At 44.4% G+C, this 24,861-nt stretch overlaps 1 protein-coding gene across 1 annotated transcript in view; it reads left to right on the top strand.

Moving 5' to 3' along the window:
* The first annotated feature begins 2,117 nt into the window (after positions 1 to 2,117).
* Positions 2,118 to 24,861, top strand: part of Gab2 (GRB2 associated binding protein 2) — a 127,849-nt gene continuing 105,105 nt past the window's right edge. Inside the window, exon 1 of the mRNA XM_057756358.1 lies at positions 2,118 to 2,358. Coding sequence (XP_057612341.1) covers positions 2,281 to 2,358 — 78 coding nt within the window. The 5' untranslated portion in view covers positions 2,118 to 2,280. The remainder of the gene's footprint in view (positions 2,359 to 24,861) is intronic.

The raw sequence follows: 24,861 nt of genomic DNA, 5'->3' as shown, positions 1-24,861 counted from the left end.
TGTTGCCTTTCAAGACCCTTCCTGTCTCTGATCACCAAACACCAGACTTCTGCTTGTTTCCATTTGGGTCTTTGTTAAACAAAAGCAACCCAAACTAGCCGCTGAAGGGTCTCCCAGCTCTTGTCTTGAATCCTGTAATTCTCAGATAAGTATTCCTACACTCCTAGGAAAGGATAGGACATATTTCTGCTTGACGTTCATCACAAACCCCAGGGGCAGGCAATCCTCACGGATTTTCTCAGGCTGCAGTCCTGGAGACCCGGCACCATGACTCAGAAGTGAATGGAGTCAGGGCTGTTTTATTTTGACTGGGAGTCACTGCCTCCGGATTGATTTGGCAGACTAAGTATTTTGATATTTATGTCTCACAAAGAGTTTAAGGTCCTGGGAGTCAGAAGTTGAACATGACCATAATTCTACTGGTGGCTTAAGAATCCCTAATTTAAAAAGTCAAGGACGATATGGTCCTAGATAGAGCCTAAGTGTTCTGGTTTTACATTCTATCCGGCAGCACACTGGCTACTTCAAGGTCAGTGAAAAATGAGGGCAAGGGGAGGGGTCTTTTCAGCTCCCAGGGTACCTAGAAAAGCTAAGCGCGTAGTAGGGATGGGTTTTCACAAACTGAAATGGTTGAAGATTCTCCAATCCATTCAAAATCTACTAGAGTAAAGATTGTCCAGCTGTCTAAAACAGCTCGCTGAGCTGCACTGAAGCAGAGAAATGAACAAAGTATCTGGAAACTAAAAGTCAGGCCAAGGCATTGTGAGATTCTGCTCCTCCAACTCACCTGTCAACAGTCCAAGTCCCCATTGATAACACAGGTTACTAAGCAACTTCCCAGAGAAGCTAGAGGAGAGCCACTTCTTAATACCCTTTGTAAGGGTGCTTGGTGAGTTAAGAAGGAACTCTTAGCAGAGTTCTGGTTTGGGCACCCTTTTCCCTCCGCCTTCCCCCAGGAGCACCGGCTGAGGTGCCTGCTTCCTTGTATGTAGTCTTAGCCTTCTCAACACAAAGCAGTGAGGAGGAGGTCCTTACAGTCACATTTATACACGAGAGATCTCGTTGCCTAAGTGGGTGAGTGGAAACCCTGTAAGTTTTTTTTTCCTTTTATCGCAGCTTCTTATTCTCCTGCACCGCCCTGCTCTTCAACTCATTATGACGTCCATTGACTAATTTTTGCTTCCCCCTTTCTGCAACTCTTACCATTTCCTTTTACTGGGCTTGGCTTTTCCAGAGGCAATATGGGAGAGAGCCAGCTGGACTTTGTTTCCTAGCAGTAAGGTTCCGTCCCATCGTTCCTCCCCCTCCCCCACGTGTGATCTGCAGGCTTTACAGCAATCCACCACTCAGAAAAACAGGTGAGACGACCCCCTCCTCACCTCCCAACACACCTGGGTTAGAAAGGACTGCATTGTCTCAGCTGCGGGACTTCAGGCTATCCCTGAAATGGGTATAATTACTGCCTGCTGGATCGGTATGTTAGTGGAGACCATCACTGTGAACAATGAATGCAAAAGCCCCTAGCACACAGTAGGTCTGCCTCCTTCCCTGGTCTAGAGCTGGGAGAGTTAATTCTCAGGGAAGCAGGACACTCATCTCAGCCAGCATCGGACGTACTGAAACCTGAAACTGTGGGAATGGACAGGAAACCGGAGCAGTCCTTGGAACTCTTTCCCACACGACCCTAGGGGGTGGGGACTGAGGGTGGGGGCTAGGCTCGATGTTCGATCTCGGGTGGGCAGCTCTATCCGTCCCTCGCCCTAGCTCCACCAACAGCACTAGGCAGCTACTCTTCAGCACCCGCCTGCAGCTCTAGGCTTGGGAGAAAAAAACAAAACAAAACAAAAAAATAGCCCAGCCAAGATCCTGAGGACGCACCGGCTGGCGACGGCTCTCCTGGCCTCCAGGCCTCCAGGCCTGCAGGGTCCGAAGCCTGGGGAGTTGGCCTCTGCGCCGGCTGACCTCGGGGACCCTGCGGGGCTGTGGGCGTGGCGAGCGGCCGCCAGCCGAGGCGCCCTGGTGGGGCTGGCCTTGTCTGTGTGTGTGCGCGCGCGCGGTGGGGTGGAGGTGGGGGGGATCGAGTGCGCGCGCGGTGGGAGGGGGGGGGCGGATCGAGCACGCGCAGGCAGCCGGGCCCGTGCTCAGCGCCGCCTCGTCCTCGCCCGGGGCTGCCCGGCCCCTCCCCTCCCCCGCGAGCTGCGCACCGGCAGCCGGCTGACCCAGCAGCCCGCGCCCTTGTCCGCGCGCGAGCCGGCGGCGGGCTCCACTCGGCCGGCGACCATGAGTGGCGGCGGCGACGACGTGGTGTGCACCGGCTGGCTGAGGAAATCGCCTCCCGAGAAGAAGTTGAGGCGCTATGTGAGTGAGGCGAGCGGGCGCGGCCGGGCGAGCGGGTGGACGGGCGGGCGGGGGGCGTCCGCGGCCCCGGAGGTGGGGGCGCCGAGCCAGGCCGGGACCCCGCGGCCTCGGAGGGCAGGAGCGGCGGGGCGCGAGTGGGGCGCCGTCGTACACCTGTCCCAGGTGCGCCGCCGAGGGGCGGGGCGCAGGTCGGGGCTGCGGCTCGGCGGCAGCCGCTGCTCGTCGCCCGCCAACCCCGGGAACTCAGCGCCGGGACGAAGTTTGGAGCGATCGTTCTGGGCGACCCGGAGAGTTGACGCCCGCCCGGGGTCGAGGGCGGCGAGTCGCCCTGAGAGGGAGGGTAGGCTCCCGAGCCCACAAAGGGCGAGGCGCCGCGCCCCTCTCTCGGTCCCTTTCTCGGCCCGCCCCTCCCCGGTGGCTGCCGGCTTCCTCCCAGTCCGCGGCCGCTGCATCACCGGCAGCGTCAGCGGCATGTGCAGCTCTCGTCTTAAGTGACTCATTTGTTTGTCCCCCTTCTTTCTCATTATTCTGTACGTCTCTCACAGCCCCCACCCCACCCCATTCCCCCTTCACCCCCCGCGCGCGGTCGTCCGCCCCACGGGGGTGACACTGCAATTTGGTCCGCTATAACTGGCCGGAGTTTTGTGTCGTGCACCCCATGGTGTCTGGGGTCTGGCGAGATCATGGTTCTGAATTGCTAGGTGGTGCTAACTGACAGTGTTTACTGAAATTGCTGGGACAAGCTGTCCCTCTAGGTGAGAAGCTGACATCTGGGGGGTGCACCCCCTCCTTGCTTCGCGAGGTCAGAGAACGAAGTAGTGCCAGGATCTGAGAGTGGGGTAGTCCTGGGAGTTCAGAAATGGAAAGTCCGTTAAAGGAGTGCAGGTTCTCCCATCTTCTCCCTCTTCGCTTGCCAAGAAACGTCCTTGTTACGCTGGCTGGGAGTGCCGGACTCCGAGAAATCACTCCCACAGCCTGGAAGTGAGCGGTTGCTCCCAGCTGCACTGCATCAAGGGAGCTCCCAACAGACCCTGCCCTCTGTCAGCTGCGCTAGCGGCTGGCCATGGGGGACAGAAGCTTACCAGAGTTTCCTGTCTCTGCTCCCCAGATCAGAATCAAGGGACTTCTGGCCTCTGGACTGAGGAAGTGACATTCTGTTTTTCAAAGGAAGTGTTGTTGTTGGGGAGTGCAACTGTGTCAATGAAATCAGGCTCTGACTTAGGTCATTCGTGCGGGGGTGGTTGGGGGAAATCTAAGGATTTGGTGTGTGACTTTTGAACATGAACAAAGATTTGACATATAGTACAGTAGAGGTGTTTAATGTTTAAGGCTCATTTTGGGGGGTTTAATGTGGGTAAAATATTTTAGTTATTAGGAGAGGATTTTGTTTTGTTTTTGCCTTGCCTGTTGCTGTAACCCAGGCCTGTAATTTCAGCGCTTGCATTCAGGAGACAGAGACAGGAAGATCACAGGTTCAAAGCCAGCATAGTTTTAGCATTCTAGGCCAGCTTAACGTACATGAGATCTTGTCTCTCTTTCGAATACACACAACCCAGCTCCCCCACACTCAAGCTCCTGCTTGAGTGAACAGCATCAGGACGGCCCAATGGGTAAAAGTGCTTGTCCCTCAAGCCTGGTGACTGAAATTTGATCCCCTGGAAACCATGTTAAGATGGAAGAAGAGTTCTGACCTCCACGCTCATGCTGTGGTGTGTATATGCACTCACATACCCAATAATAATTTTAAAAATTAGGGGGATTTTTTTTTTTACTTAGGGAGTGTGGTTGGTCATGCCTGTAATCCCAACCCTTGGAAAGCAGAGGCAGGAGTATCAAGAGTTCAAAACCATCCTTGGCTATACAGTCAGCTAAAGGCCAGTCCAAACTACATGGCCAGCCAGTGGGATAGTGTCCTGTTTAAAAAATGCAGTTTTCTAATTAGAAGGGAATGTAACAGTTGGTAGAATGCTTGCCTAGCATACAAGATGTCCTGGGTCTTATCCCGGCACTACCTAAAACAGGGCTGGGTGACCAGGTCTGGAATGCCAAGGAGAAGGAAGAGGGATTAGAAGTTCAAGTCATCCTCGAACTGAAAAAAAAAAAAAAAAATACTACTACTTTAGAAGCCTTTGAAACTTTGTTTTTGAAACAGCTTGCAAAAAAGTTGATACTGTTGCTCTTTGACTCCTGGCTACATCAACCCTTCCTGCTAGATTCTCTTTATGACCTAGATCATGTTTTTTAGAACAGCTTTAGCTCAAAATAGCCCAGTTGGAAAGCTTGTGTCAAACTCGGATTTTACCCATTTAAACTCCTTAGTGCTCTTGGGTCCTCTGATGACCTCAGCCCCCCTCCCCCTTTCACACATTCCCTGTGGCTGCAGCCCCTAAGGCGTCTGACTGGAGCAACAGCTTGTGTGCCTCTCCAGTTGTTGCAGTCCAGTCCTGCCTCAAACAAGCGATCTAACTAACCCAGGCTTCCTGAGCACAGCCTCCTTCTACATCCACCAAGTTTCTGAAGCAAATAGTTGGCTTCTGCACACACGTCCTCATACTAGGGTGGGGACTAAAGGGCTTCCCTATGAACTCAAGGTCTTGCCAGTTCTGGGCAAATGGGCTATCACTGAATCCCCAGCCCTTACATTTTCTTTTAAAATCTTTTAAAATCTCTGCCAACTGTTTTGAGTTACAGCTCTGTTCTTGGTTTCTTAGAAGCTCAAATTAATTAGACTCAAACTTAGAGATATTTTCCAGTCAAATTGCTACATGCATCACCCCTAAATAGCTGTAATAGTCAGGTGGTTATTGTAGATTGACATGTCTTCATTTTAAGGGTGCATCAAGCATCCGAGATAAAGGAGAAAGTGGCTTATTAACTACGTGACAGCTAAAGGCTATTTTGAAACCCAATTTGTAGGAAAGGTAGGCAATAGGGAAAAATACAGAAGAAGTTCTGTTGCTGGAATGTGATGTGTTGTGATAGGGTCTAACCCTCACATTGGCCTGAAACTCACTGTGTAGCCCAGGCTAGCCTTGAAGTCAGGGCAACCTGGTTCTCTCACTTGCTGGTATTGAAGGCATATGACACCACATCCGGCAACAGGGTTTTGTTTTGGGATTTTTTTTTCCTCGTTGGATTTTCTAATTGATTAGCCATAAGCAAGAACAAATGATCTAGAGCAGTGTTTCTCAACATGTGGGTCGCGTGTCGGATAGCCCGCGTACCAGATGTTTACATGATGATTCTAGCAGTAGCAAAATCACAGTTATGAAGTAGCAATGAAATAATTTTATGACTGGGGGTCACCACAAGACGAGGAGCCGTAGCCTGGTCTACAAGAGCTAGTTCCAGGACAGGCTCCAAAACCACAGAGAAACCCTGTCTCGAAAAACCAAAAAAAAAAAAAAAAAAAAAAAAAGACGAGGAGCCGTGTTAAAGAGTCGCAGGGTTAGGAGGTTGAGAAGCACTGAGCTAGAGAGTATTTGTTGTGTGTCCTAAAGAAATTGGGTGGGAGGAGAAGGAACATACTGTGTGTTACCCTGGGTGCATCATGGGATTACACGGAGAAGTAGACAAGGAGCTTCGTCCCCATGTATGGCTGTGAGAGCACATGCATGAGAACACATGAGTACATGTATTTAAATATTAAACAGGATTTTGTGGAGGGAAAATTTACAGCACACAGTATGCTATAGGCTATTATTTCACAGTATGGCAAGATTTGAGGGAAAAGAAGATTGGTCACAGCGTTGCCCCCTGGTGGTTTATTTGAAGAAAGTTGTATTGGTTGTAATGACCAGCTGCGGGAACAAACAGTAACTGTCTGTTCTTCTTTTATTATCATTATTAAATATGTGTGTTCCTGGCTTTGGATTAGTCCGCTAACCCAGCCCTTCAGTGTTGGCTGGTGACCTCGTCTTCTGTCACAAAGAAAATCGATCAGGGTATGGCCGTCCGCACAAATCACAGTCAGATGACCCAGTTTACCCGGGGTTTCCACGATTTCTCTCCTCCTCTCAGAGTAGATGAGGTGCCCCTCTCCCAGCTAATTCCCACCACCTGTACTTTGGCTCAGATCCAGCCCCTGCCCCACCCACCCAGCTGGTCCCATCCTCACCCCTCTCCCATCAAATCTAATTTATGTCATCCATATCATCTTGGATGTGTGGCCTGGCACTGGAGCCCAATCAACCCCCCATGGGCCAGGGTTAAAGAGTGCCACCATGCCTACCTTATTGATAATTTAAAGGACCGGCTGTTATTTCACAGACTTTATCTATTCTGTTCTCTATTATAACATTTTTCTATTTTTGATGAATATTGCTTTTCTTTTTTTTTTAAAATGTGGGCACTTAAATTACTGATTTGAGGCTTTTCTTCTAGTACTATTATATGCATTTAGTGCCATAAGTCCCCTTTGAGGGTTGTATTAGTTTATCCTAAAATTTTTAATACTTTGTATTTTCGTTTTTCCTTTAGTTCAATGTCTTCTATTTCTCTTGAGACTTTCTTTGACTCATGGATTACCTGGATGTATGTTGTTTAGTTTCCAAATGTTTGTAGGTTTTCTTGTTATTTCTCTGTTCCCAATTCCTATTTTGGCTCTATGGTGGAGATAAAATACACTGTGTAATAACAATCATTTTAAGTTTGTTGAGATTTACTTTATGGCCCAAGATATGATTTTTTTTCCCTAATGTTCCTTGGCTACTTGAAATGATGTTTATTCTGCTATCATGAAGTAGTCTGCAGTGACAATGGGACCAGGTGTAGTGGGACACGTGTGTACTCCTAGCACTTGAGGGGATAATTAGGAGGGTTGTGAGTTTGATAGCCAGTGTTACATGGAGAGTTTGAGGTCAGCCTAGGGCCACACAGCAAGACTCTTGTCTCCAAAATACAACAAAATATTACTTTAAGTCAGTCCATTCTCCTGAGCTTTACTTGTGTAAGAGTTTTGCACGCATGTTTGTATGTGTGTTGTGTGTGTCCTGGTGCCTGTGGAGGCCATAAGTGGGCGTTGGATACTCTAGAACTTGGAGTTCTAGATGGCTGTAACCTACCATGAGAACTGGAAACAGAACCTAGTTCCTCTGAAAGAGCAGCAGATGTTCTTAACGGCTAACTCATCTCTCCGGGCCCCCAGTGTTAGTGTATTTCATCTTAGGGATAGGAGCTCATGTAGCCCAGGATAGTCTTGAATATACTATGTAGTCTGTGTTGCCCTTCAATCCCCCGAGCCGTTGTCTCTAGCATTATATCCTATTTCCTCATGGAGAAGCAATCCACATGTTCATCAGTGAATGAATGGATAAGAAAAATGTTATTTTTGCACACAAAAGAATAATCTTGCTGCGTGGTGGTGGTGCATGCCTATAATCCCAGCACTCAGGAGTAGAGGCAGGTGGATTTCTGTGAGTTCAAGGTCTGCCTGGTCTACTGAGTGAGTTCCAGGACAGCCATGCTGCATAAATAAACCCTGTCTTTTTTTTTTTTTTTTTTTTTGGTTTTGGTTTTGGTTTTTCGAGACAGGGTTTCTCTGTGGTTTTGGAGCCTGTCCTGGAACTAGCTCTTGTAGACCAGGCTGGCCTCGAACTCACAGAGATCCGCCTGCCTCTGCCTCCCAAGTGCTGGGATTAAAGGCGTGCGCCACCACCGCCCCGCTAAACCCTGTTTTGAAAAAAATTTAAAGAAAGAAAAAAGGATAATAGCCTTCAAAATGTTGATGCATAGACATGTTACAAAATAGATGAACTTTGATGATATTATGATAAATAAGCTACTCACAAAGGACAAATATTATATGACTATTTTCATAACTTATCTAGATCAGTGATGGAAAGAATGGTGATATGGAAGGTCTGAGGAGAGAGACTGTAAGGAACTATTTATTATGCAGTGGATTCAGAGTTTCAGTGATACAGGTTGAAAGTCCTGAGTAAAGATTGTCGTAATGGAAACACAACAATGTGAATGTCGTTAATGCCAGCTCAGGATAGTTTGCTTACCACCTTAGCCACTTTAAAATGGCCACAATGGCTGATTTTATATTTTGTATTTTGTGTACTTTATCACAATTAAAAAAAAAACTTGGAGAGATGGCTTCTGTATTCAGTTCCCAGGGACCACATGGTGATTCACAACCATCTGTAATTCCAGTTCCAAAGGTCTGATACCCTCTTCTGGCCTCTGTGGGCACCAGGTCATATACACAGTACACAAACATACATGAAGACAAAACACTTATACATGTAAAATATTAACAAAATTTAGTTTTAAAAATCTGCATTTGGTAGGGGTTAGGAATGCTGCTAGTGTTGATTTTATTTTTTATTGCTGATATTTCTAAGGAAAGAGAAAAGACAGAATGGGCTCTCCATAGCCTTAACTCGTCAGCGTCTGAGCACCAGAGGCAGTGAATTTACACGAAGCTTGAAAGCACATCTGTTCCTTCCCCAAATGCAACACCTCTGGCATTGCTTCCTATCTCCGGCTGGTCTTTCGATCGGCGGGAGTAACGAGATACGATAGCCGGGTGCTAAGCAAAATGTGCAGAAGTGTAAAGCAGGCCTTTGCCAGCTTCCAGATTAACTCTGACAACCATGACTGGAGAATATATCACATTCTTTCCCTTCCTAAAGGAGTAAATCAGTGCCTAACCCTGCCTTTAAAGAACCCGAAGACTAGGGAGATAGAAATACGCACGAGAAGCCGAATGCTGCCCTTATATGGGTAGAGACGATCCGGGGGACACACACCGTGGAAAGGCAGGAGCTCTAGGTATCGACGATGGCAGGAGTTTTGAGACCAAAGGGAGTCAACCTGACTTAGACTCAGAAGTGTGGGATGAAAAGGAGCGTGGTGTGCAGGATAATGGAAGCTGCAAATATGAGATTAGGAAACAGTAAATCCATCCAGGACGGAGGAGTCAAGTCCATAGAGGAAACCCAAAAGAGGATGTTCTCTAGAAGGCCTTGGATGGTAGGGTGGCGTTGACTGGTGGAGCATCCCTCTCGCCCAGCAAGTCTTTGCCTCACAGCTGGCCCCTTTTTCTCTGTGAGATGTCAGTCAGTGAGAGTTGACAGTGTTTATCTTCAGAAGACCTGCCTCGGTGTTTGGGTTCTTGAGTGAATTATTTCCTTCTCTGCTTCCTGCTTTATTGCCTGTAAAACTGGGATAATGCTTTGGTTTGGTTTGGTTCGGTTTGGTTTCTCTGTGTAGTTTTGGAGCCTGTCCTGGAACTTGCTCTTGTAGATTAGGCTGGTCTCAAACTCACAGAGATCCACCTGCCTCTGCCTCCCGAGTGCTGGGATTAAGGGCATGTGCCACCACTGCCTGGCTGGAATGATGCTTCTTATTCCACTGAGTTTGAGATTTACCAGGATAACGTGGAAAAGAAACCTCGAGTTTTGCCTAACCTGGAACTGTGTGGCAGTAGCGGAGGTAGCAGAGTGGGGTGTTGCAGACTTACACTTATTGAACCTTTCATGGGAAATCTGAACATGTCAATGGGCATCTTCACGTCCATTTCACGTGGGGCCAGATTAGCGTTGTGGTGGCATAAAGTGGGATTCCAAAGCTAGAACTGAGTGCTGAGGAGTTAGATTTGCCTGCGAGGACCGTCTCAAGGGTCTTCCAGTTTCAAGGGATGGAAATTAAATCAGAGTGAGTTGCCCGAAGCCCTGACTTTGAGAAATGTCTGTGTGCTTGAAGTGTGGAGCTACACGTGAGAGTCTGGGACACACATTTGACATGGGTCTGAAATGACTAAACCCTCTAGGGAGCGGTGTGTTTGCTTTTCGTTGCTCTGATAAAATATTGTAACTAAAAGTAACTTAAAAAAGAAAGAGTTTATTTTGTTTTGTAGTTCCAGAGTGTTTGAGTCCATGATGGCAGGGCGCTAGAACAGGAAGCTGGCTAATAGCATTTCATCCACACACCAGGAAACGGTGAACTGGAAGCTGACCCCCAGTGTCCCACAAGGCACTACCTCCTAAAGACTCCACATCCTCCTCCAACATCACACACAAACTGGGAACTAAGTGTTCAGACATCCGAGTTTATGGGAGACATTTCTCATTCAAACTGCTCCTCGAAGAAATCCTTCAAACTTAGCTCAGAGATCCTCTCCAAGTGTCTCCAAAGTGAGCCTTTGCTGGACTTGCTTCTAAAATACATTTTAAACTCTAGCATTCTGACGCTGGGCTGGCAGTTTCCTTTTGCGCTTCCCAGACAATGTCCTGTTTCGCACAGGGCATAGGCGTGGTGCCATTCGTTAGACAACAGCTCCAAGACAGTTACAGTCATTGTGATCAATGTATTAGAACTACTGTACTCTGGATTTCTGCTTTTACCGACTGACAAGTTGTTGGAATAGTGGGGTCAGGGACTGGGGAGACACTTTAGTTAATAAAGCACTTTTCCATCAAAAAGGGAGGGTCTGAGTTCAATCCCAGAACCCACACAAAGCCAGGTGTGGCGGCACATGCTTGTATTCCCAGTGCAGAGGAGGTAGAAAGAGGAAGAGCTTTGGGGCTCCCTGGCCAACCAACCTAGCCTACAATGTGAGCCCCAGGTTCCCGGTAATTCACCACAGGCAGACGGATCCTGAGGATTGACACCTGAACTCGTCCTTTTCCTCCATGAGCTCTTGTACACACATGCACGGGGCATATAAGGAACCGTGAATCGGTCCCACAATACCTTCAAACAGATCAATTGTGGCATTTTTGAGATAGTATCTATATGTGTTAGTCAGGCTGATCTTGATCTTAGCATAGAGTCAAATTCTTCCCACCCCAGCCTCCTGAGTAAATGGGACTATGGGCATGCACTATAATCTGGTCCTCAGTATTTGTTTTTTTTTTTATTTTTTATTGCTCTATAAATAATACCATTCAAAATTTCCACTTCCCCTATGAAATCACATGCTTAAATGTATTGAACATATTTGGACCTATTATTTTGTGTTTGAAGTTCAGATTGTACTATCCTTAGCCTGTGGTACCCTATTCACATTGACTTCTGATATCATACTACTAGTCTAATGATTTCTTTGTGATATGGTATGGCAAGGTCTTCCACGTTTATTTTATACATATCTTGATCCATATATGGAATTATCCAGTTCCTTAAATGATTCTGCTTCCTTTTATGAAAAATGCTATATAGAAATTCACTATGCAAAGTAAAGAATTTTGTCATCAGGTTGGTTGCACAGTTGGTTTTCACATGGTAACGAGCTATCGGTAAGCTTGCATTTCATATTCTGCTTCTCCCCCATACACTGTAATTATGAATAGGTGCATTTACTTCTCCACAATAATTGTCCAGTTTTTAATTATTGAAATCTTGATTATATAGAAAAATAAAGCAAATTATGAAATGAATAAAGATTCATATGGTGTCCCATATTATCAAGACATCACATTTGTTTCATCTATTCCTTTACTTTTCCTTTTTTCTTTTTTTTTTAAACTTATAGCACCTGGTATTCCCAGGGGGCCTCTCATCCAAGGACTACCCAGGCCCATCCCTGCTTACCTTCTGAGATCAGAAGACATGTGGTCTTCTTTTAAATCCTAGAAGTGTCTATAAATCTTAAGGTTATCATCTTAGTAAAGATGCCGTATATTACATATCTATTTCCTACTTGGACATTTATGTTGCTTCCAGTTATTTACTAGCATATGCAATCTGTATGTCATAGAGGTGGCACTCTTCTAAGAATTCCACTGAGCTGTTAACCACTGTTATATATATAGCATGCTATAACTACAGTTCCCATGGGAGATTTCTTGGAAAGAAAATCAGCATCATTCCTTAGTCTGTCTTAAAAGAATGTGTCAGTTGGAGTTCTGGTGGTTTGCACAGCCCGGTTCTTTATTCTTTAAAGTTTTGAACAAACATTACATTAGGGTTGGTGGCATTTCCTTGAATAAAAAAGAACCAAAGGGGACTGGTGAGATGGCTCAGTGGGTAAAGAGCATTTGCTACCAAGCCTGCTGACTTGGGTTTGATCTCCAGAACCTACATTTTGAAGGAAAGTACGGACTCGCCAGGTTGCTCTTCACACAGCTGCTGTGGCTTGCATAGGGCCTCCTCCCGCTTATATGCAGGCAATTAATTGATTAATTAATTATGTTGTTTTGAAAGGAAATGACTGGAACAAGAACGGAGTTGAGAGCAAGATTGTTTCAGCCACAGGTTCTGGAAACTTTTACAGAATGAGACATTAAAAATTAGCTGTTTTTTTGTTTGCTTGCTTGCTTTTTTGAGACAGGGTTTCTCTGTAGCTTTGGAACCTGTCCTGGAACTTGCTCTGTAGACCAAGCTAGCCTCAAACTCACAGAGATCCACATGCCTCTGCCTCCTGAGTGCTGGGATTAAAGGCGTGTGCCACCACTGTCCCGCAAAAACTAGTCTGTTTTTTTCATGCCATACATGGTGGCATATGCCTTCTAGTCCCCTTACGTGGCAGGCTGAGGTGAAACCTGGGCAACATAGTGAGATACGATCTCAAAATCGAACAGGAGGAGGGGCTCACAAGGCCTTCACTCATATCTGAGGATCTAGAGGCAGTTAAGGGTTGCTAGAGGAGGAGGAGGAAACATTTTCTTCAACAGTGTAGCTACTAGTAAGATGCCCATGTTCCTAGTGTCACCATTGCTGCTGTAACCAGTTCTAATAAAATTCACTAGGACAGACGGACACACACACACGTGGAAGTAAAAGGGGGGGTCAACTTGGAAAAAGGAAGGAGAGCAACTGGAATGGGAGAGGGACAAGAGAGGATATCAAGGGGAGTAAATATGATCAAAATACATTCCAAACATGTATTGTAGTGAGATACATTTTCTGTATAATTAATATATGCTTAACAACACATAAAAACAAAAATAGAATTTTTAGTGACCTTAAATTTTACTTTTATAATGTAGTTATTATAAAAATAGATAACAGCAAAGTAACCATAGTAGCGGGACCTGCAACAAAGTAACAGTATTAGCAGGACCCACAACAAAGCAACCATAGTAGTGGGACCCTCAACAAAGTAACCATAGAGGCTGGGGCTGCAACAAAGTAATCATATTGGCAGGACCCACCGCAAAGTAACAATATTGGCGGGACTTGCAACAAAGTAACAGTTTTAGAGGGACCGGCAACAAAGTGATCATGGCAGCGGATGTGCAACAAAGTAGCGATGTTAGTGGGACTTGCAACAAAGTAACAGTTTTAGAGGGACCGGCAACAAAGTAATCATGGTAGCGGGATGTGCAACAAAGTAACAATATTAGTGGGACTTGCAACAAAGGATACATAATATTTAAATGTATTTCTTTTGTCTATTTTTCTGTATTTATATATTTGTGTCATTTATAAACTCTGGAAGACTGTTCACCCTGTGTATTACCTTAAGTTTGTATATTAAAAATATTGTGTCAGAAAATAGTCTCCTAAGACATAGCTTGTTTGTTTGTTTGTTTGTTTCAGAGAGGGTTGTATAGCCCCGGCTAGCCTGGAACTCACTATGTAGTCTAGGCTAGCCTCAGACTCATAGAGATCCACTGGCTCTGTCTCCTGAGTGTTGTGTAATATTTGTTATATTTTATAATATTCAATACTGTCACTAAAGGTGTTCACCGCCATACCCAGTAAGCCACGGCTTTTTAAATGACCATATAAGTAGAACAGCATTAATATATGTATATGTAATGAATTTTTATCCATTTCATGCTCCTTTTAAAGATGTGTATTTTTATTAATTCTTTGACAATTTAATATAATATATTTTGATTATATTTACTTCCCATCTTATCTCTACCTCCCTAATCCCTTGAACTGCTTGTCCTCATTTGTCTTTTTAAAAAATAAGCCATGGAGTGCAGCTGAGCTATCCACTACACTCCTGGGTGTGAGGCCATTCGCTGGGGTGTGGTGGGCCTACTAGGGATAGCACCTTTAAGAATGCTGACTTTCCTGCCCCCAGAAACCATCATCTGCCCATACTTCTTTGGTTAAGGATGGGGCCTGTAAACCTTCCTCCTCCATGCTGTGCTGACTGGCTCGGTCTTGCACAGGCATTCACAGCGACTGAGAGTTCATGGTGCAGCAGCATTTCATGCTCTTGGGATTCACGGATTCATTATGAACTCTCTGTAAATGCAGATGTTCGCCTGGGTCTAGATGGATGGTATGACACTTCTTCCCGTAGTCTGTCTTCTGTCCCCATCATTTCTTCTCCACATGACCTTAGGTTTGAAGTCCAGTGAAATGTTGATTTCTGCAGCAAACACACTGGCTTTTAATTGCAATAGTCATATTGATTGCATACTGTCTCTTTTGTACTTTCTTCCTAGGTTATTATTGTATGAAAAGGGAGAAACTTAGCACTATATATTAAGTTCTAAAATGCTGTAGTAGCTAGCAAGAAACAGCATTCGCCACTAAGATGATCATTCAGACCCTCGAGTCTTTGTGTGTGTGTGTGCGTGTGCGTGTGCATATGTGTGTATATATATATTTCTCGAGACAGGATTTCTCTGTAGCTTTGGAGCCTGTCCTGAAACCAGCTCTTGTAGACCAGGCTGGCCTCGAACTCACAGAGATCTGCCTGCCTCTGCCTCCCGAGTGCTGAGATTAAAGGTGGGTGCCACCACTGCCCAGCTATATTTTAAAATCACTCTTGAGATGACCAAAAAGCACTTGCTGGCATACAGTCTTCATGCAGTGTTGGGTCTTGGACAGACAACTCCTTTCAAGTATGTCGTATCCATTGACCGTGCTCATTCTGTTCCTTTCGGTCATTTTAGTCCCCCCTCCCTCTCTCTGAGTCCCAACTTGTCTCCTTCCTCCTATAATCTCTTATGCTTTCATGACATAAACATAGAAGCATGATGTCTCTATAAAAAGTTCTAAGACACTTAATGAAAAGTGGCGTTCGTTTTTCTGCACCTGACTTTCTCACTCAGTATGATGATCTAGTTTCATCTAATTTTCAGCAAATATGATTTTTACTGTTCTTCATGACTGCATGAAAAAATTCAAGTGAATTTTCAAACGCTAGTGATAGATGTGTGAAAAAAGCATGGTCTCTGAAGTTAGTCCTGGATTGGAGTCCAAGCCTCCCTCCCATTGTTGTGTGTGATTGAGTACGTTTTTCCCCCTTCTGAGCTTTAATTTCCTATTCTGACTGGGCCAGAAAGAAAGCAAGACTGTCCTGGGGAGTCTGTGTAAAGGGGAAGACATCTAAAACACAGCTTTCTTGTAGTATCCGAAGAGCTGCACACAGTGATGCCAGGTCTGGTGGAAAGGAGTAGCTCCTCCAGGGGAAAATATCAGAAGTGGGTGACATTTGAGATGGGCCCCCAAAATGAATCACTATCAAATGTCGCATGAGGTAAGTCTCCAGAATCATAACTGAAAAGCCCTTGAGAGAGAACCGTTAAATTCATAGGCACATCTGGTCGGGCCACTCACTCATTTCTACTGAACTACAGGTGATTCTCCACTCAAGTTAGTTTTCTTTTCTCTTTTTCGAGACAGGACCAGATGCGTTCCAGATAGTTTTAAACTTGGTAAGTGTATGAGGATGGCTTTGAACTCCTGATACCCCTTGTATCAACCATCTAAATGCTGGGATCATAAGTGTGTGCTGTCATGTCTAGCTTAATGTTATTTCAAGTTTTCTCATCTACAACACCGAAGTCACTTCCTAGCTATGTCATTTATATCACAGAGTATCTAACATTTAAACAAGCAATTCCTTTAAAAGTATGAGTTGATAATACATGAATATATTCAGTCAGTAGCAATCCAAGAAATCTAAACAGAATTGTCAAGTATTTTTTTTAAAAAAATTATGTCTAGTATCCAAGAGAGATCATGGAAACCCAAATTCTACCTATCCTTTCTGAAATTCTATTTGTTACAGTGCATCCAAAAGCCTTATGACTAACTCCATCCTGTGAATTAGAAATTTAATTTATGGGAATTCATTCTAACCATAGAAATCTTTGTTTTAAAGTGTCATCATTTAAACTAGCTGAGATCTGAGAGGTGTAAGTAGAGCATGGTGCTCAGCATGAGAGAAGCCCTGGGTTCAGTTTGCCAGCAAAACAGACAAACAAACATATTAGACCTTAATCAAAAGGCAAATAAGCCACATAATAAACAAATAGTTAAATATCTAAGTGTCCTAGAACTGAAGAACCATATATTTTTTCACTGTAATAACTGTTACTATTTACAGTGTTTAAAATATTTTTGACAATGTATTCAGCATCACAGCAACCTATAAAGTAATCGTGTAAGGGAATCCAAACAGAATTCTCTCAGTTACACCGCAAATGGTAAAGAGAATGCACAGCAGAAAGCAGAGGTAAGTTCCCACCAGCTAAGGAGAGCAGTCAGTAAGCAGGGTTGACATAATCCTGAGACTCAAAGAAGTGATCGTATGAGATCTTCTAACCCAGTCGTGACATGTGTTCCTGTACATAGACCTTTGCCACAATCCACAAGAGAGTGGGAAGAAATTGTGGACCCTTTGATCTAGTGGGTTGAGACATAACAATTACAGGTGTTAAGGGGAAAGAAAAGAAAAAAGGGGAGGGCCAGTTCCTAGTGAATATGCAAGTAAGCAGGCAACTTAGAGCTCTGCCTGCTCCAGTCCAGACAGAAGGGAAATGGAGTCACTAGGGGCAGGGATGCTATCACCACCACTGGTAAAGACAAAAGTCTGATCGGTCTAGTGGTCTCATAGAAATTTGCCAATTCTCATCCAAGAAGGCTTAGTACGGTAGTAGAGGATGGCAGAAAATGGCCCGACAGAGAACGTTAGAGCTGATTGCTATTCTTTAGGTCTGAAGACCACACAGTGAAGGAACTCATTCTCCAAATACACATTTAGGCAATGCTGGTTAAGCAATGAGGAACTCTGTTCAGGAGACTCCAAGGCAGCTAGCCGCCGAAAGTCTTTGCCCCTTACCCTCGTAGCCGTACCTCATATCCGAACAACTAGAGTCTAGAAGGGCACAGGGAAGAAACGTCAGAGACTGTGTACCTTCTGCACAGCGAGAAACAGAGCAGAAGAACCGGGGAAAGAATGAAACCCTTCACATCTGCAGAAACGCTAAAGTAGCCAGAGGTGGACATGGAAATTGTCGGTGGTGGATTTTGAATCATCATCCAGCATGGCCAGAAAGTCGTGTGGGCTCAGCACAAGGTTCATGGAAAAGGGAGATTTTTGTCTGTTCTAAAGAAAAACATTCACATTTACCTTGCTTTGGTCTATAGCTGTTAAGCTAACCAACTAAAGTTACCATTATTTCCATATTACGGACTAGGAAGAAGGAAATAGTTACATATTTTTTCCTCTTAGTTCTACCGGTTATCTGAGTTACTTAATCATAAAACTTTGGTCACACTAAAACAGGTTTGAAACCTAAGCATGTTTCAGTGGCATAAAACAGCATTTTCATTTTTGCACGTGGATTCTGTGGGTCGGGAATTCAGACGGCAGAGTGAGAACTTACTTGTGCTTGCCAGCATCCAGGGCCTAAGCGTGAGAGCGGGTGGCTTGAAATACCTTAATGGCTTGAAGCTGGAGCCATCCTGAAGTGTCTTCACTCACCTGTCACCAGGCCTGCAGTGACTCAGAAACACCACCCAGCACACATGTACATATCTTTACGTGCAGCCTGGACGTCCTCAAAACACTCAGAGAATGTAGACTTCTTTACACGGTGGCTCAGAGCTGCAGGAGCAAGCATATTTATGGTCAGGACTTCACTTTATAGAGCCTTAGAAGTCATGTGTTACTTTTGCCATTTATTGATCGAGAGACAGACAAATCCCTTTCGATTCAAGAAAAAGGAACACAGATTTGAAACTTCTTGATAGATGAAATGTAAAGAAAATATAATATTTACTTATTTTTAGATGTCCAAATTTTATTTATTTTATATTGGTGGTAGGCCATGCACATGCTGTGGTGTACAGTTGGGTGTCAGAGACCAACTTCCAGGACTCAGTTCTCTCTCTCCACCATGTGGGTTCCAAGGATTAGACCCATTATCTAACTTGGCAGCAAATGCCTTTACCCATTGAATCATGTTGCTTGCCTAATTTGTGAGCTCTGCTTTTTATGGGTATTTATGCATGCACACCACACATGTGGGTGCCTCCAGAAACCTAAAGAGGGCATCCGATCTCATGGGGCTACAGTTCCAGGCAGTGTGAGGCACCTGACATGGGAGCAAAACGTGGGTCCTCTGGAAGGGCAGCACGCACTCTTAACTGCTGACCGTCTCTCTAGTCTTTGATTTTATGGCTCTGTTCTTTTCATTCCTCCACAGAGATAGAAGGGTCAGGCTTCTCTCCATCCTCTCCTTCTTTCTGATCAGGGCTTTTAGATCATATACCTTTTTCTACCTCAAGCCTGCCTGCAAGCAGGGAGACACTTGAGAAAATGCAGAGAAGCTATCTTGACACAAAGACCTAAGTCAAGAAGTCTTTCAAAACTGTCTTAACAGTTCTCCGTCCTATCACGGTTCAGAGTAAGGTGACGTAAGCTGTGGCAAGAATAAAACAAACTTCCTCCCATCAAACCACATTTCCACGACGCCAGCATCATGCAGGAGCTCGGAAAGCAGGTAGGAAGTTGTAGGGGACTCAGAAGAGCGTTTTAAGAACGTGTTGTCCTCTTTCCTAAAGACACACAATTGGTTTTCTGATTTAAAGCTGGAGACAAGTTTGACCTGATTGTTAAATGGATGCTTGGATGATTTACATGAAAACTGAGACAAAACCCAGGTCTCCATCTCATTCTTCATAAAGATTTCTAACACAATTTCCAAATGACTTGATGAAGTTAAAAAGTATAAACCCTGGAGCCAGCTGTGATGTGGGTGTCTTTAATCCCAGTCTTCAGGAGGTAGAGACAGTCAGATCTCTGTAACTTTGAGACCAGGCTTGTCTACATAGTAAGTTGCAGGCCAGCCAGGGCTACATAGTGACAGTCTCAAAAATTGTTCACACACATACATGTATACACATACATGCACACATAGGTAAAGGTTCTTATCACCTAACCTAACAACTGTAGTAAGGAGGCCGCTTGTTGTTTCCTGGCTTCCCGGCTAGCTTAGACCCGAAATAATCACACAGAAACTGTATTAATTAAATCACTGCTTGGCCCATTAGCTCTAGCTTCTTATAGACTAACTCTTATATTAATTTAACCCATTTCTATTAATCTGTATATCGCCACATGGCTATGGCTTACCAGCTAAAGTTCCCAGCGTCTGTCCCGCATGGTTTCTCTCTGACTCCACTCTTCTTCCTCCCAGCATTCAGCCTAGCTTTCCCTGCCTACCTAAGTTCTGCCCTGCTATAGGTCCAAAGCAGTTTCTTTATTCATTAATGGTAATCACAGCACACAAAGGGGCCTCCCACATCACACCACTATATCCAGCTATAAAATTTTAAGAAAAATGTAAATATTGATTTACTTTTATCCTAAGTAAAGCAGAGCCTATAAGGAATAAGACTTAGGATATGTGTTGTTCAGAAGTCCATATGACTTTGCCACCTATCCCCTGATTAAAAACCTTCACACAGAGAAAAAAAAAAGGAGATACAAAGGTCCTGGTTTTCCCAAAATGAATCTTTTTATGAGGCTACCTACAGTGCACTACCCATGGTGGCTGTTAAGGTGGACTTGACTAATAGCACTATTTACAGCTTGCTGCTGTGGGCACTAATGTGTCAGAGGTTTTCCAGCTGCCTTTAAGCCAAGGAGAAAGATACTAAGAACTTCCTTATCTGTATGAACTTCCATCTCTAAGTGTTCTATGAACTGGGGCTGTGCTTGTTGAGATTTATGCCAGAAAGTCCTGTGCTTTTCTGTCCTTACGTGTGGTGTGTATGTTGTTCATGGATAGTGTGGCTCGAAAGCTGCCTACTCTGTAGCTGTTGAGTGTGTGATGGGAGGAGAACAGAAGGGCTGAGACCACCCTGAAAACAACCAAGCAAGTCTGAGTTAACAGATAGCTAAAATGCCTGTCTGTACGTGACAGTGATGACATGGGTTTGCCTTGCGAGGGATAAAAATATTACAACAGGAAGTCTCGTTAAACTGGTAACGGTGGTGACTGGAAAGATTTAGAAGGGAGAAATGGACAAACTTCAACTTTTTAGCCTACTTCCCCATTTGTGTTCAGGCTTACCTCAAACTCAAGGGCTCAAGGTGATCCCTTCTGAGACTGAGTGATATCCAATTATATATTGATTTGTATATAATGCTTTATTTGTGAATTCTCATCAGTTGATAAGCACTTGTATTGCTTTTACTCCTTGCCTATTATGAATAATGCCACTAGGACCATTCATGTGTTAGTTTTTGAATGAATGTATTTTTAGTTCTCTTGGCCATATGCCTAAAAGTAGAATTTCTCAGTCATATGGTGTGTTTAATTCTGTGAGATCAAAATTGTTCTCAGAGTTGACCCTATTAGAGATCCTTAATATTCATAGACACAAATGTATTTTTCGATTCCCAAACTTTCAGGGAATTTATTAGAGTTTGGGGAACAGTATCTTTCAGTGCTTTGCATGTTTAGGGAAATAGACTTTATTTTAGATGAGTCTAAAGGGGCTTCTAATTACAATTGGACTAGAAAAAGAGAAATCAATTCTTTTCCATGCGTAGTGACTTTGTATTGTCTTCACTCTGCAATACACACAGACTTACATCATTGCTATATTTTGGATGTTCCATTAGGTATAAATCTTCCCCTTTGAGAATTCAAAGCTTTCTTTTGGAAACCTGTGGCCCAGCAGAGGAGCGCTAAGAAAATACAGACCCTACTCACTGCAAGCAGGATGCCTCTCATGGAGGATCTTAATTATACGGTGGTCCTTGGCCTTTGGGAGCCTAGAGTAGACCCAGTTAATGGGTAACAGACAGGTCACCACTGAGAAAGTGCTAGAATGTTGACTTAAGGTGCCATAAGAACACAGAAGAAGGAAAGTTAATGAACAGATGATCAGGGACGGTTTTGATGAGGTGTGAACTGGGTCTAGAAGGCCCAGTAAGAACTGGACTAGCAGAGGAGAAGAAGAAACTCCGTGAGAAAGCACACCTTGTAAGACTGCTGCTGAGTGACTGGAATGGAGCTGACCTACGGGAGAAGAGGTGGGATTGCGAGCTAAATAGTAGATGTTCTGGGACTCCATTGAAGGCTCTTGAATGGTAAATCCATTTAATTTGCTTAATGCGGTCAAACATTCAAACACGTCCTTTGCTTTTGAGTAGTATATTTATGTCTCATGAAAACAGGGAAAGGGGAAGGAGTGAGAAAGTTTATAGGGAAATTAGACAGGAAGCCTGCTCACCAATCTGCAGTATAAGTCATGGCCAGGGGATATTTTTTTAATCCCACAGGCAGCCCCTGTAAGGGTAAGGAAGATGAGGCTCTTATCCTACCTCTGATGTTAACTGAACTTGGTGCCTTTGGCCAGTTCACTACTTTACTGAGATTCGTCCTCAAGAAAGACAATACTGCTTGCACAAGATAGCTGGATTCTACACTAAGAACAGCGTGCATTTGCTCATTAAATACAATTCAGAGATGAGAAAATGGAGGAATAGAGAGACTAAAGAAAACCCTGGGGGTTACGTTCTAGTAAATGAGGTGGATAGGAATGAATTTGTCCAGAAGAAATGAGTGAAAAGAACTCAAACTAGTATTCAGGACACAAGAGAAAAGGGTGGGCTTAGATCACATTGTAGCGGAACTTGGAATGCCATGTTTTCTTTGTATTGTGTTCTGTAGCGACTAAGGAATCATCTAATTTTCATATGAAACCTTAGAAATATCCTCATTCAATGCTCATCAAGTCTAGGATGAAATATATTTAAGCATACACCATTATTTCATGTACTATTACACAAGAAAAACAAAAAGCCATTGTAGGGCTGGAAGGATGACTCAGTGGCTAAGATCCCTTACTGCTCTTGCAGAGAACCAAACTTGGTTCTGAGCTGCATCAGGTAGCTCACAACTGCCTGTTACTCTGGCTCCAGTGGGATGCAGAATGTCTGCTTCAGTGGGTATCTGTGCTCACATGCACACGCCTGTGTGCTACACACACACGCGTACATACACACACACACAAACATACACGTAATTAAAATTAAAAAAAAAAAAAACTAAAAGGAAAACCATGGATTCTTAGCCCAGACTGGGTTGAAAATCACCCTACAGCCACGACAGCTCTCGAAGCCTCTGTCTCTTCCAGGTGCTGGGATTATAGGAACTTGTTGGCGTGTTCAGCTTTGAGAGAGAATCTCACCCGTGTGTCGTCCACTTGTTGCCTGTCACTAGAGTGTTAGTGTGCAGCCCTCTGCAGAACCAGACTCTGTGCTCTTTGTGGGAAGGTGTGGTATCATGCAAAGGTTTCAGCTCGTAGGTATGGGGTCAGCTGATGCTGGCTTCCCTGATCTGTGTACTTCTGTACAATACCGGAATCACTAGAGGTTCTAACCAGAGGAAAATGGCATTTTAATCAGATCTTCATAGTTTCAGTTTCTAGAAAGTATCTGTAGATCTCTTGCTCTTACAACATCAGCCCTTGAGTTTGGTGCTCGGACTGAGTGCCTAGAGAGCCAGTGATAAGTAGCTGACATCCCTGCGGAGACGCCTCCTCTCTGGAGAACAATGGTCTTAAATTAGACTAAAGACATGCTAGCTTACAGCAGGAAGTGATGTGAACAGCGGGAGCTATTGATCGGATGATTCAGAAATCTAAACAGTCTGAAAAAACCGTTCATTCTGATTTTCCTTGTTGAATATGTAGTGAGCACTTACTGATTGCTTCCCCCGACACCATCCCTTTTAATCCTCGGTAGCCGTCCGTGTGCTTCGTAAGAAACCGGCTTCATCTACCCTGTGTTTCCATGTGGCTAGACAGTACATTCCATCCCCAGGCCTCCGTAACTATTTAACTAATTGCGCCCTAAACAGGAGCAGTCTGAATGTATTTTGCTTGGTGGGATTCTTCATTCTGCCACCAGATTGGTTAATATAAGGAGTGGCTGTCCTGACTTTGGGCTTACAGAGAAGCTCACATCATTGTGATACACAGCAGTGCCTGTCTTCCCATTGACCTGCTGTGAAGACGGCTTAGGATCTTGATTATAAAGCACCTTACAGAAAGCCTAGCATAGAATAGAAATCTGGGTTTTAAATGTTGTTTTTAATTACACAATGACAAAATTCAACTCAGACAAAATTAAGAAAAAACAGAAATGTATTTGGGTGATCATTAGGAAGCTCGTAAAACTGGAAGAAGTGTTTCAGATTCCGGGGCAACTCTGATGGCCTTGGACTGGCAGTTGTACTTGGAGCTTCCAAAGCTCCTCCTGCATTACTTACTGTTTGGCTACAGCTGGTTTGCTTCTCCCCTGTAGACCAGCTTTCTCCCAATGATAGGAAAGAAATTTGCAGTCAGCTCATGCTCCTTCCCCCAGTTATCCTCTGTCTGAGACTCTTGTGAGGCCTCTGTTCTTAGAACTCTAAATGGAAAAGCCTGGAATAACCTAGGTTATACTTTTACCTCTTGGCTAATCCGTGTGGCCAGGGGCTGGAGAACCATGCTGCTCAGCCCAGGGGCGCTCAGCCCAGAGCAGCATGTCTCTCACCCGATCGTCCCGATGGATGTGTCCTGTTTGTACAGCAGACAGAGTAGCTTCCCCGTGGGAAAGGAATCATTGCTAATGATAAAGCGTGTGTCCATAGTTTGGCTTTTTGTCCTAAGTGTGTTCATTCTTTTTATCTTTCTAATAGATTGAGGAAGGCAGAAGTTAAAAAGTAGGGGAGAATAAAGTATATTATTGTGTGTTTTTATGTAGTAAGTAAATTCCATGCACTGTTTTATTATATTCATTTAATTATTATTATTATCCTATAGGGTAGATAATGCACTCACTTCACCCAGAAAGAAGCTCAGATTAAGGAACTTCTCCCCGAGTCATACAACGATAAAGCCTGACACTCCGGGTCCACTTATCTCCAAAGCTTATTAGACATTTCTGTGCTGTGTTATACAAAATAAAGTGAGCATGGCCTGCTCCACCACCTCTCCCGAATCCCAGACCCTGACTATAATTTGAAATAAGGCCTTGGAGAAATGATGCAGGGGTCAAAAGCACTGGCTCCTCTTTTGGAGGCCCTGTGTTCAATTTCCAGGGCCTGCATGGCAACTCACAAGCAGCTCTAACCCCAGTTCCAGGGGATCTGACATCCTCTCCTGGCCTCTGAGGGTGCCACATGCATGTGGTGCAAAGACATAATGCAAGCCAAGCATCCACACATACGATAAAAATGACATTTAAAAATTTTGAAGAACTTAAGATGAAGGCTGGGTAGATGAGCCAGTCAAAAGTGCTTGCCACTCAGATGTGAAGACCTGACTTTGTACTTACTATTGCAATGCCAGCAA

The sequence above is a fragment of the Chionomys nivalis genome, chromosome 23, assembly GCF_950005125.1.
Source record: "Chionomys nivalis chromosome 23, mChiNiv1.1, whole genome shotgun sequence".
Taxonomy (NCBI): domain Eukaryota; kingdom Metazoa; phylum Chordata; class Mammalia; order Rodentia; family Cricetidae; genus Chionomys; species Chionomys nivalis.
Note: the sequence above shows the minus strand (reverse complement) of the source record. Positions and strands in the feature narration are given on the sequence as shown.